The sequence below is a fragment of the Passer domesticus genome, chromosome 11 (genome assembly GCF_036417665.1).
Source record: "Passer domesticus isolate bPasDom1 chromosome 11, bPasDom1.hap1, whole genome shotgun sequence".
Lineage (NCBI taxonomy): Eukaryota > Metazoa > Chordata > Aves > Passeriformes > Passeridae > Passer > Passer domesticus.
In genome coordinates, this window is record NC_087484.1 from 1353598 (window position 1) to 1367355 (window position 13758).

At 42.2% G+C, this 13758-nt stretch overlaps 1 protein-coding gene across 1 annotated transcript in view; it reads left to right on the forward strand.

The window, feature by feature from the left end:
* The window catches only part of RSRC1 (arginine and serine rich coiled-coil 1), a 98671-nt gene that overhangs the window by 5235 nt on the left and 79678 nt on the right, over positions 1 to 13758 (forward strand). The window contains exon 5 of the mRNA XM_064385097.1: positions 27 to 146. Coding sequence (XP_064241167.1) covers positions 27 to 146 — 120 coding nt within the window. The remainder of the gene's footprint in view (positions 1 to 26; positions 147 to 13758) is intronic.

Genomic DNA, 13758 nt, shown 5'->3' on the forward strand with positions numbered 1-13758 from the left:
CCAGGCTCACCCCTGCTCTGTTGCAGGCGCAGACACAGATCCAGCAGCAGCTCTTCCTACGGCTCCAGGAGGAAGCGCAGCCGCTCCCGAGGCAGAGGCAAATCCTACAGGTCCCAAAGGTCCAGGTCCAAGAGCAGGACCAGGAGGTAAGAGTCTCCCCTAGGAAAAAATACCTGTGTATTTCTGCTGGAAAAACATTGCTGGAAAATCCTGCCATAATTACTGAGCTTGGGATAAATGGGAATAATGGCTGCAGGTGATGGTTTGAACCACACGTGCCTGGAAATTCCTGATGTGGGGTCTCTGGAGTGCTTACCTCACACTAAATCTTTCCGTTACACTGGTGAAACAGTTTTGAAGATAAGATACTTATTTTGCATTTGATTCAAGCAAAGAAAACCATAAATAGGGTCTCTTGGTGTCATACAATTATTTGGAAATGTCTTGTGGATTTTTTCCTTTTATTCCTGCTTTCCATAATTCCCACACATAACACTGGCTCCCTGAGGTTCAGAATAAACTGATTTTCTCACCTGTGTTCCTCTTGGAAAAGGGTGAGTCTTTAGTTATGCAGTCTTTTATTAATATTTAAGGTTGTCTGCAGTGAAAGTTTGCATGCATTGGTTTGTGACAAACAAGTATTTCACAATTAAAATATTTAAATCTTAACCAGTAGTTGCAAAAGGTATTATAAAATCTGCTTTTCTTCTTTAATTAGAAGATGCTCAGGTTGTGCTTGTGTGTATTTTTCAATTAAGAGGTTTAACTGAAGTTTATCCTGGCTACCAGGTTTCCCATTAGCATTTCATATTGATTTTAAATTAATTATTGAGTGGATCAGGCAGATCAAAGCTGTTTGGGTCCATATTTAAAATCTTCAGCCAGGTCATTTCATGTGCCTGCACTAAGGAATTGTTAAACCTTTGCTTTCCATGTCCAAACCAGAGCTGTTGCCTCTAAATGTTGAAAAATTGTTGTTGAAAGCTGTGAATATTCCCCTTTCTCTCCTTTGTGCTGTGCTGTGACTTATCCCAGCTGTTCCCTGGAAGAGTTCCTTGGACCCTTTACTGCTGCAGTGCCTTTGTAGTAGAAATTTGATTATTTAGAGTTAGAAATAAATTTAGAAATTAAACTGCCTGACCTCTCCTGGAGTATCCTCCCCATCAGAGCTGTGCAGCTGTTCCTGTGAATATCCACTTTTTTTTGCTAAGAAAATCAGTTTGAACCCACAGAAATGTCAGAAGAACGAGGTGAAAGGGAAGGCTTTTCACATACTCAGTGTTAGGAAGTGTGATAAACTGATTTAAATTTGTTTTTTATTATAATAAAACAATATGTAATAAATTACAGACCTCATTAACTATGGTTTAATGGTCATACAATAATATATAATAAATACAAATTGCAGCTCTCACTAGCTGTGGTTTAGTGGTCATCTTTTCCAAGGGATTTGATTTTAATCATGGTTACAATATATGGATATGAGGCACCTAAAAACTTGAGAAACCTGGCTAGTGCTGCCAAATACTGTGTATTAAATAGTTGATGTACCAGGTATTTTATGTATCAAATAAATTAATATTTATTATTAATAATTTTATGTATTAAATATTTTATGTATCAAACATTTCATGTATTGAGTGTGCAGCACTAGAGCTGCACATTCCTTTAACTGCTGGTCCTATTCACACCCACAGAGGGAAAATCCTGCTAAATAACTTCCCAAATGATCCCACAAGAGCCCAAAAGCTTCAAGTTAAACCCAACAGGACACATCCCATCCTTTATTGTAATTTAATCCAAGTCTGCTGTAGTGTGGCACTGAGCAGCTCTGGATGAATCTGATTTTTGGAGAGTTAAATCTTGGTTTAGCACAAAGCTGCTACTCCAGGCCTGTGCTTGCCCTGCTTGTCAGTGGTGCCAAATAATCCCTTTTCTGCCTCAAAATCACTCAGCCCAGGGGCTCACCAGCTTTCCAAGGAGTTTGGGATTCCCCAGGCTGGGAAAGAGATTGTGGGGGAGAGAGGGAATGTGATGGAGGGGTAGAAAAAATAAACCTAAAAATAAAAATGGTGGGAAAAGGTGGCTCAGGGCTGAGGGTTCCCATCTCTGCCCACCTGGGGCAGGTGTGACAATGTCCTGGGAAATTTGTGTGTTTGTAGTGCTGGCCTGGAATTCTCAGGAATTCCAGCTGTAATTCCGGGTTGTTATTTGTTCCTGGTGGCACAACTTATTTTCCTCTGGTTTTTCAAGGGAAATCCTGAAGAAACCACTTGTAAATAATTAATGAAAGGATCCAGAGGAGCTCAGGCAGCCCCTCGTGCTCCTGTGGTGAGGAATGGGTTATCCAGGGGAATATTCCTGGGGATCTCCAGCTTCTGCATTGCCAGGGAGGCAGGAAAAGCTGCTCCCACCTGGAAAGGGGAGATCAGCCCTGGGTTTGTACCCTCAGAGGATTATCCCCTTTAGGAGCCCAGCAAGTGCCATTTGTAAATTTTATTTTATTTTATTTATTAGGAGTCTGCCTCTGGAAAATTCCCTTCCTGTTGGAAGTTCGGGTCTCTCACATGGTCTCTTTAAATGCCTGGAATTGTTTTTGGTGTAAATCATGCAGGTGGCACAGATTCTGTATCCTGTAATGTCTTTTCTCCCCACAATCCTCTTTTAATGTGTTTTTCAAGGTAGCGAAGGTGGTGTTAAAAGTAATGTGATTTTTAATAACTTCTCTAACACAGGTGTTTTATTTGAGCAGGTGATTTACAGATCTCCAGCAGTGCAGAGCACTGAGCTAGATCAAGTTTTACTTTGAAAAGTTGGGTTTTGATAATGAGATGTGTAAGATATTTTAAATAGGTGTTGTTTGCAACCTGAACTGATTTCTTGTGCTTTATTGGAAAAGAAAATTTGTGCATATTGTGGTTATTTTATTTTAGATGCATTTTTAGGGTGAAAAAGTGGGACTTCGCAGTATTGCTTGTACTTTTTTGACAGTATAAGAAAACTTGTGCATATCATAATTATCCTATTTTAGATACATTTTTAGAGTTAAAAAGGTGGAGCTTCCTAATAATAGTTGTGGTTTTTTTGAGAAGATAAGAGAACTTGTGTGTTGGCTGTTTCATTTTAGATGCAGTTTTTAGGGTGAAAAAAGTGGAGCTTCCCAGTAATGCTTGTGTTTTATTTGAGAAGATAAGGAAACTTGTGCATATTATAATTATTCTATTTTAGATGCATTTTTAAAGTCAAAAAAGTGTAGCTTCCCAGTAATGCCATAAATTCCAAGCTGTCCTACAGTGAGGGAGTACAATGCAAATACGACTTAATAAGATCACAAACTGAATTTCAGCAGAAACAACCAAGATTTACATTAAATTAGGAATTTTAAAACCGATTTAGTTTGTTTTACTGAGCATTTGCTTAATAACATTTCGCCTCCTCACAATCTTTTTAAAGCCAATAATTCGTCTGCGAAGCGCAGGCACATCCTCCTGTGGAAAAATTGGAAGCAACAGCTCCCTCTCTGCAGCCAGGCATCCAGAGCTGGGAAGGAATATTTCAGCTGCACGGAATTTAATAAATCATCCCATTTCCTAATTTGATCATATTAGATGCTGATGTGGAAGGAGCATTTCAAATAGCAGCTCCTCATTAATATACATCAGGCTGGGGAATAGCAGGGAATACTTATGGAGGGATGTCACAGTTCCTGTTCCTTAGTTTACTAAGTGGAACAGGTTGATGTGATCCTGGGTGTTATTTGTCACTGTCTTGCTAAAATGGTTTGGGTCGAGTTATGGAGTCCAGGAAGACGGCGGCTGATAAATCAAAAGTGGATTGAGTGGACAGCAGGCAGTGATTGATACCGTGACAGGATATGAAGAAAGGAATCTTGATAGGAGCATGCCCCATATTGAATATGAGAAGGAAAATGGCCCTGGAGTATGGATATTATTCAAGGAAATGAGAATAATAATATCATCTTGAAATTATTGCTGGGTGAAGATTAGGAGAGTTCTTATTAGAATATTCTGCTGCTGTGGCTCCTGCAGGATTCTGGGCTGGATGGAGCCCTGGGAATATTGGGAGACTTTCCACTGTGATTGTTCTGCCAGTTAATCACATAGAAAATACTCTGCAGCAGAACTTGCTGCACAAATCTTCTAATTCACGGAGCTTTAAATAGAATTAACCAAAAAATGTTGACCTTTATTCCCTGATTTCAGCCAATCCTGGAACTGCCTGTGAATATGCAAGTTTGCTTTATTGTCTGCCAAATGTCTTTGGCTTCTCCCATTATGTTAAACTGCAAACTGCTGCCTTAAAATATCTTTAAAAATCAACACAAAACCAGAAGTGCATCTGTACATATTGAAGAAGAAAAAAGATTCTATGGGAGGTAATCCTGCCTGGAGAGCTGATCCTTGGCAGCGTGGCTGAAGGAGGTGCTGGATCAGGTTTTGCATCTTGTTTCTTTACCATTCCTCCAGTCTAATTAATTTCATGTTGCAGAGTGTGCAGGTTATTGCGTGCAGGGCAGGGGAGCTGCAGCTTGGGGCTGGCTTTGGCACAGGGCTGGGTTTGGGGATGCAAAAGCAGCTGCCATTATCCCAGCAGTGTGGACTGGAATTAACCTGGCTTCAGCCTGGCAGGGTTCTTTGTGTTTAGCAGTTAATTTGTGCTCTTTAAAACCAGGGTCCTCAAGTGCAGTGTGAAAAGGGTCATTAAATAACCCAGAGTAAAACCCCACTGGTTATGGTTTTTTGGGGTCTTCGAGATTTTTTTAATACTTTCTTTAAAAATTGTTATGTACTTTATTGAGGGGTTGATACTGCACACTTCGTAAGACTTTCTAAAGATGGTATCACTGAATGTTTTTGTGTTTGTGTTACTGGTACCTGTCTTCAGTTAATCTCCTTTTTGCCATGCAATTATTTTAGTGTGGGATTGAAGTGCTGGAGTCTTTCCACATTAAAACCTGGCCTATCAGACCTCAGAGCTGATAAGAACTAGTGGATCAAGACACAATTTGTAGTAGTTTTGTGTCTGTCTGTCCTGCTCAGCACATGCTGGTGGAGAGCTTTTCATGGATTACAGAGCAGGGCCTTCATTATGAAAACTTCAGGAGGGATTTCCTCAACCAGCATTGGCCTAAAAGGAAAATAAAGCTTTTTAGGAGAGAGGAAATTAAAAGGGATGGATGTTTTGAGTGGACAGCAGATAAATAAAGAGTAAAATTGTGATGGGCCTGGAGAGTTTGTGGAGGAACAGGAGGATGCAGAGGAGAGATGGATTTTAAAAAGGAATGGAATGTCTCCAGTGGTGGCAAAGATCCCCTGTAGGGGTGTGGAGTTAAAGGCTGGTTTTTAGGGGTGTTGAGGTGTGAATTTCAGCTGGGGGATTCAAGCTGCTGATGTGCCAGGTGAGAGCTGAGGTCTGGCCGTGGGACTGAGCGCTGGCACAGCTGATGGTGGCTGTTCAGGAGGAGCTGGGGACAGAGGGAAGGTTGTTGGGCTGGCCGTGGAGCAGCTGTGTCTGCTGGAGGGGTGGCCCTGGGGCTGGGGTGGCCCTGGGGCCGGGGTGGCAGCAGCAGGGGGGGCTCAGAGTGATGGGCTGGGATGGGACAGGGCCCTGCTCCTGCTGCAGGACACCAGGAGTGAGCAGGGCTGGGCACACAGGGACAGCTGTGCCCCCTTCAGCTGGCAGAACCCTTTGGAAATGCCCCCTTGGGAGGAGCTTTCCAAAGAGAAGCACACAGGAGTCCTGGCAGGAATCAAGCAGTGCTGTTTAATTAGAACATTGCTTTTGAAATTCCAAGCCATTCCGTGCTTCTGTAATTTTATTCTTGTCATTAGTTCTTAGGATTGCTTAATTTTTGCCTGGTTGTAGCCACTGGAGTTACTGTTCCTTTCAAGTATTGATCTGCAGCTTAGGTTATTTTTCCTCCTGTCCTTGCTCCTCAAGTTAAACCACTCAGGTGCAATTATGTGAGCAATCAGTGTAAATATTACATGTTCCTCTCTTTTTTTACTGCTGGGAAAGTTTTAAGCCTTTGGTCAATTAGCAAATAGATTTAATTAAGATATTGCAGCGTTTCTTTCATGAAACTTCAAATAAAAGCTTGGGGCAGGAGGGTGGAATGGACATTACTGAGTGTGATCCTGCTGATGGTAATGTCAGCTCTTGTTTATTTTTCCCCCAAGAAATCCAACTCTGCAGTTTTTATTTAGGATCTTGTTTCATTCCAGGCTGTATCTGTACCAGCCTTTAAAATTTTTTTTTTTTCTTGCAATAAATGACTTTTTCAAGAGGAATGATCAGTTTGTGTCCGTGGCTGTCCAGGAAAGGCCCAGAGGTGGAGCAGGAGCAGTGGGGATATCCTGGAGCAGCAGGCACTGCCGAGCTCATTGCCCACCCTTAATTGACCACTTTGGGAAATTAAACTTCACAGGCAATGCCAAGGGCCCTCCAGTTATCAATAAAGGCACAGGGCTGCGAGTGACAGCTGCTTTGATGCTTTTCATTGGTATAAAACCAAAAAAAGGAGCCTTAAAAAGCTCAGAATGCAAAAGTGCTGTTCATTGGGAGCTCAGGCTCGAGTGTGATTCCAGGGAAAGTTGGTTTTTGTGCAGCCCAGGTGTTGGGTGCACACAGTGTTTAAAGCAGAGCTCATCATTGCTCTAGAACCCCTCATTCCTCCCTTTGGAAAAAGGTGTTTTTGCAGGTTGTTGGGTTTTTTTAGTGCTTCAGTTTTCTGTTTGGAAAAGGAACTGCCCTTAGTGGGGAATTGCCTTTTTGATTTCACTGTGTCTACATTCTAAACCACTATGTATTTTAACTTTTTTATTTTTTATTTTTTTTAATTCTCTCTTTTTTCTCTGCTACCAAAGCTCTGGCCATGAAATAGAATCTGTTTTTTTTTCTTTGCTGCAGAGCTCGTGTTTCTCGAGGCAGCCCTGCAAAAGCAGATGTCTTGAGGATGCCCTGGTAATCCAAGACCCTCTTTGCTCTGTAAATTGTTGCTCTTTCCAGGGGTCCATTTCTAGGAGTGATTTTCCCCACTGTGAAACACAAAATAGTAGAATTTAGTAGTAAATTTAACTCTTTATTCTCCTTTTTCACTCTTTCTAATTCTGATAATTTATAGCAGGAACAGAATCTGGTTAAAATGATGAAGGCAAAAAAATGTGGATTTCTGTCAAAAAAAAAAAGTGATATGGAGAGGTGGTGTTGGGTGTGGAGTGATGGAGCAAGGGGGGATGAATTCCCAGTGCCAGGGGCAGGGCTGGATGGGGTTTTGGGAAGGAATTGTTCCCTGGAGGGTGGGCAGGGGCTGGGGTGGGATTCCCAGAGCAGCTGTGGCCAAGGCCAGGCTGGACACTGGGGCTGGAGCACCCGGGGCAGTGGGAGCTGTCCCTGCCAAGGGTGTGGATGAGCTTTGGGGTCCCTCCCAACCCAGAACACCCCATGATTGTCTATGAGCCAGCATCCATGCCCTGGAATCCTTTGCTGTCAGTTTTTTCTGGGATTCCAGGCATTTCTCCTTAGCAGGACATGGCTCTGTGTGGGCAGGGCAGTCACTGCAGGGTTTGGGGGCCTTTGGAACAAACTTTATCCCATAAAAATCCATTTTCCTGTGGGATCCAGGCTGGTGCCATTCCCAAAGTGTGCTCTGGGAGCGAGTCCATGATTAATTTGATTAAAACTGCTATCCTGCCACTCCCTGGCTGTCCTTGCATCCTTTGTGCTGCTGCTTCTCCTCCCACACCTGAGCTCCTGAGCTTTACATTTTCCCACTTTCCAACACTGAGGCTCCCAAAAATTCCAGAGCAAGCTGTAGAGCTGATAATTGATCTGCTCCTAGGGCAGCTTTATTGGCATCAGACCTCAGCCCTGGCAGAGCCATGGCAAAGCTGCACCTGGCTTCAGGGGTTCCAGATTTTCCTGAGCTGGGGCATTCTAGGAAGAAAAGGTTCCCAAAAGAAGTGGGATAATTGCAGGCATGTGCAGAGCTTTTGTCCTTTTGCTGTTAAAATAAAGTATGAACAATTCTCTGAACAAAATGTTTAATCTTAAATATGTGGTGAGGGTAATAAAAAGATGGGAAAATTTGGATTTGTTTTTGCATACTGTAACTGAAGACAGGGTATTAGTTATATAAAGTATATTTGAAAATGAAAATCTAGAAAGATATGGGAATTTGGTATCTATACCATAATTGTAACTATAACTAAAATATTTTGATTGTACTCCTGCAGAATTTTATTTTGAGTCCAAATTTTCTGCAAAATTCTTACATGCAAAGCCCCAAAATCCTGGGAAATGTGTTTCAATGGGGAGTTTCTTTATCCATGGGTATTACTGTAAGATATTGTCCAGTTGTGTTTTTTATTGGATCATATCCATATCTCTTAGGAAGGCAACCTGTCAATGAATTTAAAGGGTCAGGTCCTGCTCAGCTCAAATAACTGATGTAAATTCTGTGCCATGGATTTATATCTTAGCAATGAAGGCAAGGGCAGCAGTAATTCTGTATAAACTCTTAGGTATCTATTTTTCTTCATGGTTTTTGGTCCTCCTCTATGGAAACATGCAGGGATAAACTGAATTGTGATTGAATTTAAATTAATCTGTGGCACAGCACTGAAAAGCTGTTCCCAGTCTATATCAAAAAGAGATGCTAAAAGTTTTCCTGTTAAAGCTCTGAGCTTCTTGATTGGAGAATGGGTGGAAAAAAAAGCAAAGCCTTTTCCTATTTTTCTCCTATATAGTCTTCTTGAAGTTCTTCCAAATTAGATTTTAAATGCCAATTAGGAGGTTGAATATACTAAAATAAAAGCAAATACAACCAAAATGGCCTCACCTTATGGCTAGTTAGGCTTTTTCTCTCAAAAGCAGAACCTTTGCTCTGAGCATGGCTTTGAGAAAGATATTCAGCTTAATGAACACATTAATTAGAACCATAACTATTTATAAGATAATTAGAAACGAAGCACGGTAAACTGGGCTTTTCCTGCAATTAATGGAGGATTAATTACTGGAGGTAATGAAGTGGATTTTTAAATGCATTAAGGTGAAGTACAGAGATGTGCAAGGCTTTGTGATAGTTGCATAATTATTCCAGGCTGTTTGAGCAGAGCTCGTATGAGCTCGCTAATAAGCATCATTGCATCATTATGTATGCACTTAAAAAGACTTACCACCAAAATGACTGCCTAATTATTTCTAATTGGCAGGACTCTGTGTAGTCATTGAGCTGTTTGTAGCCATTTTAAGGTTCATTTAACTATCCTTGGGGCCATGTGATAGATGGAAAAAAGCTCCTGCTCCGCGCTGGCCTTGGCTGGCGCCGTTAATCAGTTTTGGTGGGCTCCAGTTTGAAATGCATTTGCTCCTGCAGAGGTCAAAACCTGAAGTAGTCCAAGCAAAGTTTGTCTTTTTGAAGCCACTTGACTGTATTCATTAGCAATTAGTAAAATAATTGTGTCTGTGGCTGTGTTTGGATTTCCGCGGGGCCGGGTGTGCTTTCATCGCCGGCCCTTCTCACGGCGCATTAGCTTCCCAGGAATCCAAACCTGCTTCCCAGAGCCCCTTTCAGCAGCCTCAGTGCAGGGCCATATGTTCAGCTGCACCTTTCTGCAGTCGTTTGTTCCCCGAAGCAGCTCCCAGCAGCTCCTGATTCCCAGGTGGAAGTTTGTACCCCGGGACAGCGCAGGGAATCCGCGAGGATCCAGGGCTGAGCGTTGGGAGGGGAAGGCAGGAGCAGGCAAACCCTGCTGTTTGCCAGGGTCTGGGAGTTTGGGGCATCCATCCCCAAGCTGCTGACAGCTCTGATATCCAAGGACATCTCCCAGCAGCAGGAATAATCCCAGATCTGTTGGGTCAGTGCAGCGCAGGCAGCAGTAATTCCATGGGAAATGCCGTGGCTCGAAAACCTCTCCTGTTTGGAGAGGGTGGAATCAGTCTGGAGGGGTTTTATCTCCCCAGCTCCGTTGGGCTGAACGTGAGATCCTGTTAGGAGAGTGCCTGGGAAGGTCCTGGGTGTAATCACAACCATCTGCAGGGCTCTGTGAGCTACAGGAGCCACTCGTGCAGCCCAGGGGAGCACTGGCAGCACACTGCAGCCTGAGACAAGAAAGGTCAGCTGTGCCACTTGGGCCACAGAAAATGGGCTTTGAGGAATCTAGTATTAATGCAGAACCCAAAAAATTATTATGGTTAAAGTGTAAGGTTGATTAAAAACAGTTATGAATTAGAAAACAACCAAAATGTCATTTATTCATGAGATATTGGTTCAAATAACAGATAAAGGATTAAAGCAAATGAATTGTAGCAGTGTAAACCAAAGTAAAAACAAATCCTTAAGGAAAACTGCAGGATTGTTCATTTTTTTTTTTTAACTGGTTTAATTGTGAGACTTCTCTAAGGGTAATATTTTGATTACTCTGTAAGCAAATATTCAGTACAAAAAAATGATGTAAAATATAAATACCTTTCTTATTCATTAGGGATTTTATTTTATGGAGTCCCATCAAATATGTGGTGATGGAAATTGCTCAGTAGATTATCAGAACTAGGAAATGCATTTTAGAGTGAAACTACAGTTTTAATTACATCCATATAATATGGAAAATGGGAAATTAAATGAAATAAGACTTTCAGTGAAAATGGTGCCCACTTCCTCTGAGGGTGATGGGGGGAGGATGGGTTGTTCCTCACTCCTTGGCTGAAAGGAGCAGAGGAAATGTGATTGTTGTGGGTCAGGCAGCAGGGTAAAGCCAGAGCTGGAGCATTCTGGTGGCTCTAAAATACCTGAATCCTGGGGTGCTCCCTCGTTCCAGCCAAATGAAAATGTGGAATTCTCTGAATAATCCACTGAAGTCGTGGCCTTGCTCAGGGCATCGCTCCTGGTGAGTGGAGCTGGAGGTTGGGGAACAAAACCACGGGGTTTGAGCTGTGTCCCAGCTCCAGGGTGGAAGGAGTGGTGGGATGGCTTCAGCTCAGCCAGGGCATGGTTTCAGCTGGTCGAGGGGATGGTTTCAGTTCACCCAGGGAATGGTGACACCCCGTGGCCTGTGGTCACTCAGGACAGGGAAGGGCTGGTGGGATGGAGCTCTTGGCCCTTTGCAGTATCCAGGAGTATCCAGAACAGAAATGCCAGAGACTTGGAGTTTGAGCAGCAGCAGGAACCAGTAAGTGAGGGAGAAAAACCTGGAGAAGCACGAAAAATACATCAGTAAAAAATCCCAAAGTGCACAGCAGTAACACCTGGGGACGCCAGTGACTCCCAGAGGGGTGTCAGACACATTTCCCTTGGTTACTACATTGGTAACTCAATGTAAGTTACACATTTCAGTTCTCAAATCCCTTCTGTTCCCTCCCCTCCAACATCCCCAGGATGGTGTTAATGGTGTTAATTAACACCTTGGTGGTGTGAATCTTCCCGGAGGTGTGGGGACAGAATTGTGGAAGGTTTTGAGTCACACAGCAGGTACTGGTTTATTTTTGGAATTTATTTTTGGAATTCCTCAGCTGCCTGGTTTGGGTAATATTCTCAGTGATGGAAATAATTCTGTTTTCATTTTAATTCTTGCCTTGAGGTCTGGAAGTGCAGGTGAGTGTGGTCCATAAGAGCTGCTGCAGAGGCAGGAACCTGTCACTATTTCCTGGGTTAGCTGCGGCTTTGTGAGCTTCTTTTGTGTTTTAAACAAAAAGCAGAGCTTGGGAGAAAGTTCCATGAGACCTTTTTTAAACAAAGCCTAGCCATATAGAAATCACATCATAATTCACCTTTAATCCCCATTTAAATTAGCACTGACACCAGCCAGTTTGTGCTCATCAGACCAGTCAGAACACATTTTGAAATATAATAATATAATAATTGAAATATATAATAATGGTTTTTTTAAAGAATCCAGAATTTGTTGTTTTTCTGGTGTGGTTTATTTGACAATATTTTATGCAACTATTGCATATTCCATGAGGAAAACACTAATTTTTAGAATAGTAAATGAAATATTCAGAGTTCCTTCCCTGGAGTTTTTAATTTGCCATAAGAATTGGGCTTTGGCAGGGCCAGGACAGGGTTAGAGGTGAAAACTCCCAGAAAAGCAGATTTGGGGGCTGATAGAAGTGGCAGCTCTGTGCTCTTCAGCAGTCTGCAGGAATGGAGCTGTTCAGTTTCCATCCAGGGGAATATTAAAACCAGCCCCTGCCTTCCTCTGTCTGCTCTGTTTGTTACATGCCAAATATTTAAAGGGAGATGCATCCAGCTTGTGTAGAAATTGGGAAATTATCTCTGTGTTTATAGAGTGTGCACTGGGAAATAGACACAGTATCCAAACTCTTGATGTTTTGTTGTCCCTCCACAAGATTTTGAGTGGATGGTGTGAAATACTTTTGTTTTCCTTGTGTGTTTCTAAAGCCTTTTCACGACTTCTTTTTCTTTTTTTTTTTTAGTCCAGTTATAGCAATTTTAATTTAAAATGTTTGTTTTTATTTTTGGGAAAATGAGATATTCTAAAATTTTTTTCTGTATTCTTCACAAACATATGGTGGTAAAAAGTACAGGTGCAATACCTTAAATTTTTTTACATCTCATAAAATTTAAACCTCAACCTGTCTGGTTATCGCTGAATTAAAGAAAAAAAATTGCCTTTTCTAAAAGCTGTGAGCACAGAGAATGGGTTCATTTGTTTTACTCAGGAAAGGTAGAGACACAGCTTTTCATCCAGGTGTTATTATTGGTGTTGTTTGTCATTATGAATCCAGTCACTCTCAATATTCCCAGTCTTCCCAAGCAGGTATTTATTTCTAGGAAATGCCTAAATCCTGTCTTTAAGCAGATTTTTTCCTTTGCCTTTTAAATGGTGTTGCAGTGTTGAAGAATGAAGAATATTCAGTTTTTTTCCCCTGTTGTTTCAGTTCTGGCTCCGTGCTGGTGGCACTTTGAGATCCCAGTTGCCAGTGCTGGTGCTGCATGATCTTAATTAGAATTTTTTGGGTTTTTTTGCAGTTTCTGAGAGCAGGTGGTGTCCTGGTGTGTAAGCTGATTTCAAATATCTGTTCAGGTAATTCCCTTCAGCTGTCTGATATCACTTTGGGGATGTAAGGACACACAAATATTGCAGAGTCTTTAAGCTCAGCCCATCACTGGGGCTCAGTCTTGGAGGTTTTATGATCCCAAGACCTGAGCTGTTGGGTTTGTCCCAGGCAGACAGAGGAGCAGTGTTTACCTGTAATTAATCTGAGCTGGGGCATGGGGGAAGTGGAAAATCTCAACCCGAAAATCTCTCCTGTCTGTCCCTTAACATTTTACCATAATATCGGAGGTGTTGTCAAATTTACAACAAATAATTGCCTGGCTCGTGGTTCCATCTGGAAAATGAATTGGAGCCTTTTCCATGGCTCTGGGATCCATCCAGGGCAGATGCAGAGGCAGAGAGGGATAACCTGGGCTGTTTGTCCAGGCTCCTGCAGGAAAGCTGCACCTTTGTTTTTTCAAATAGATTCCAGCTGCCTGGAGAAGGGAATAACTCCACGTGCTTGGAAGAATTAATTGCAGGGGCTGATGGATCTGCTTGCTAATAGAATATGGGGCTTGTTTGTTCCTGTAGATTTCAAGTTTTCCTTTGTTTTTTGGAGAAAATATAAAATGTCTTTCCCCCAGCATTAGAGCATTTAAACTTTCCTTCAGCCCATTTTTTCAGGTTGCTTTTCCTCAGCCTGAGCAGGGGCATTTCTGGGATTTGCTTGCGAGAA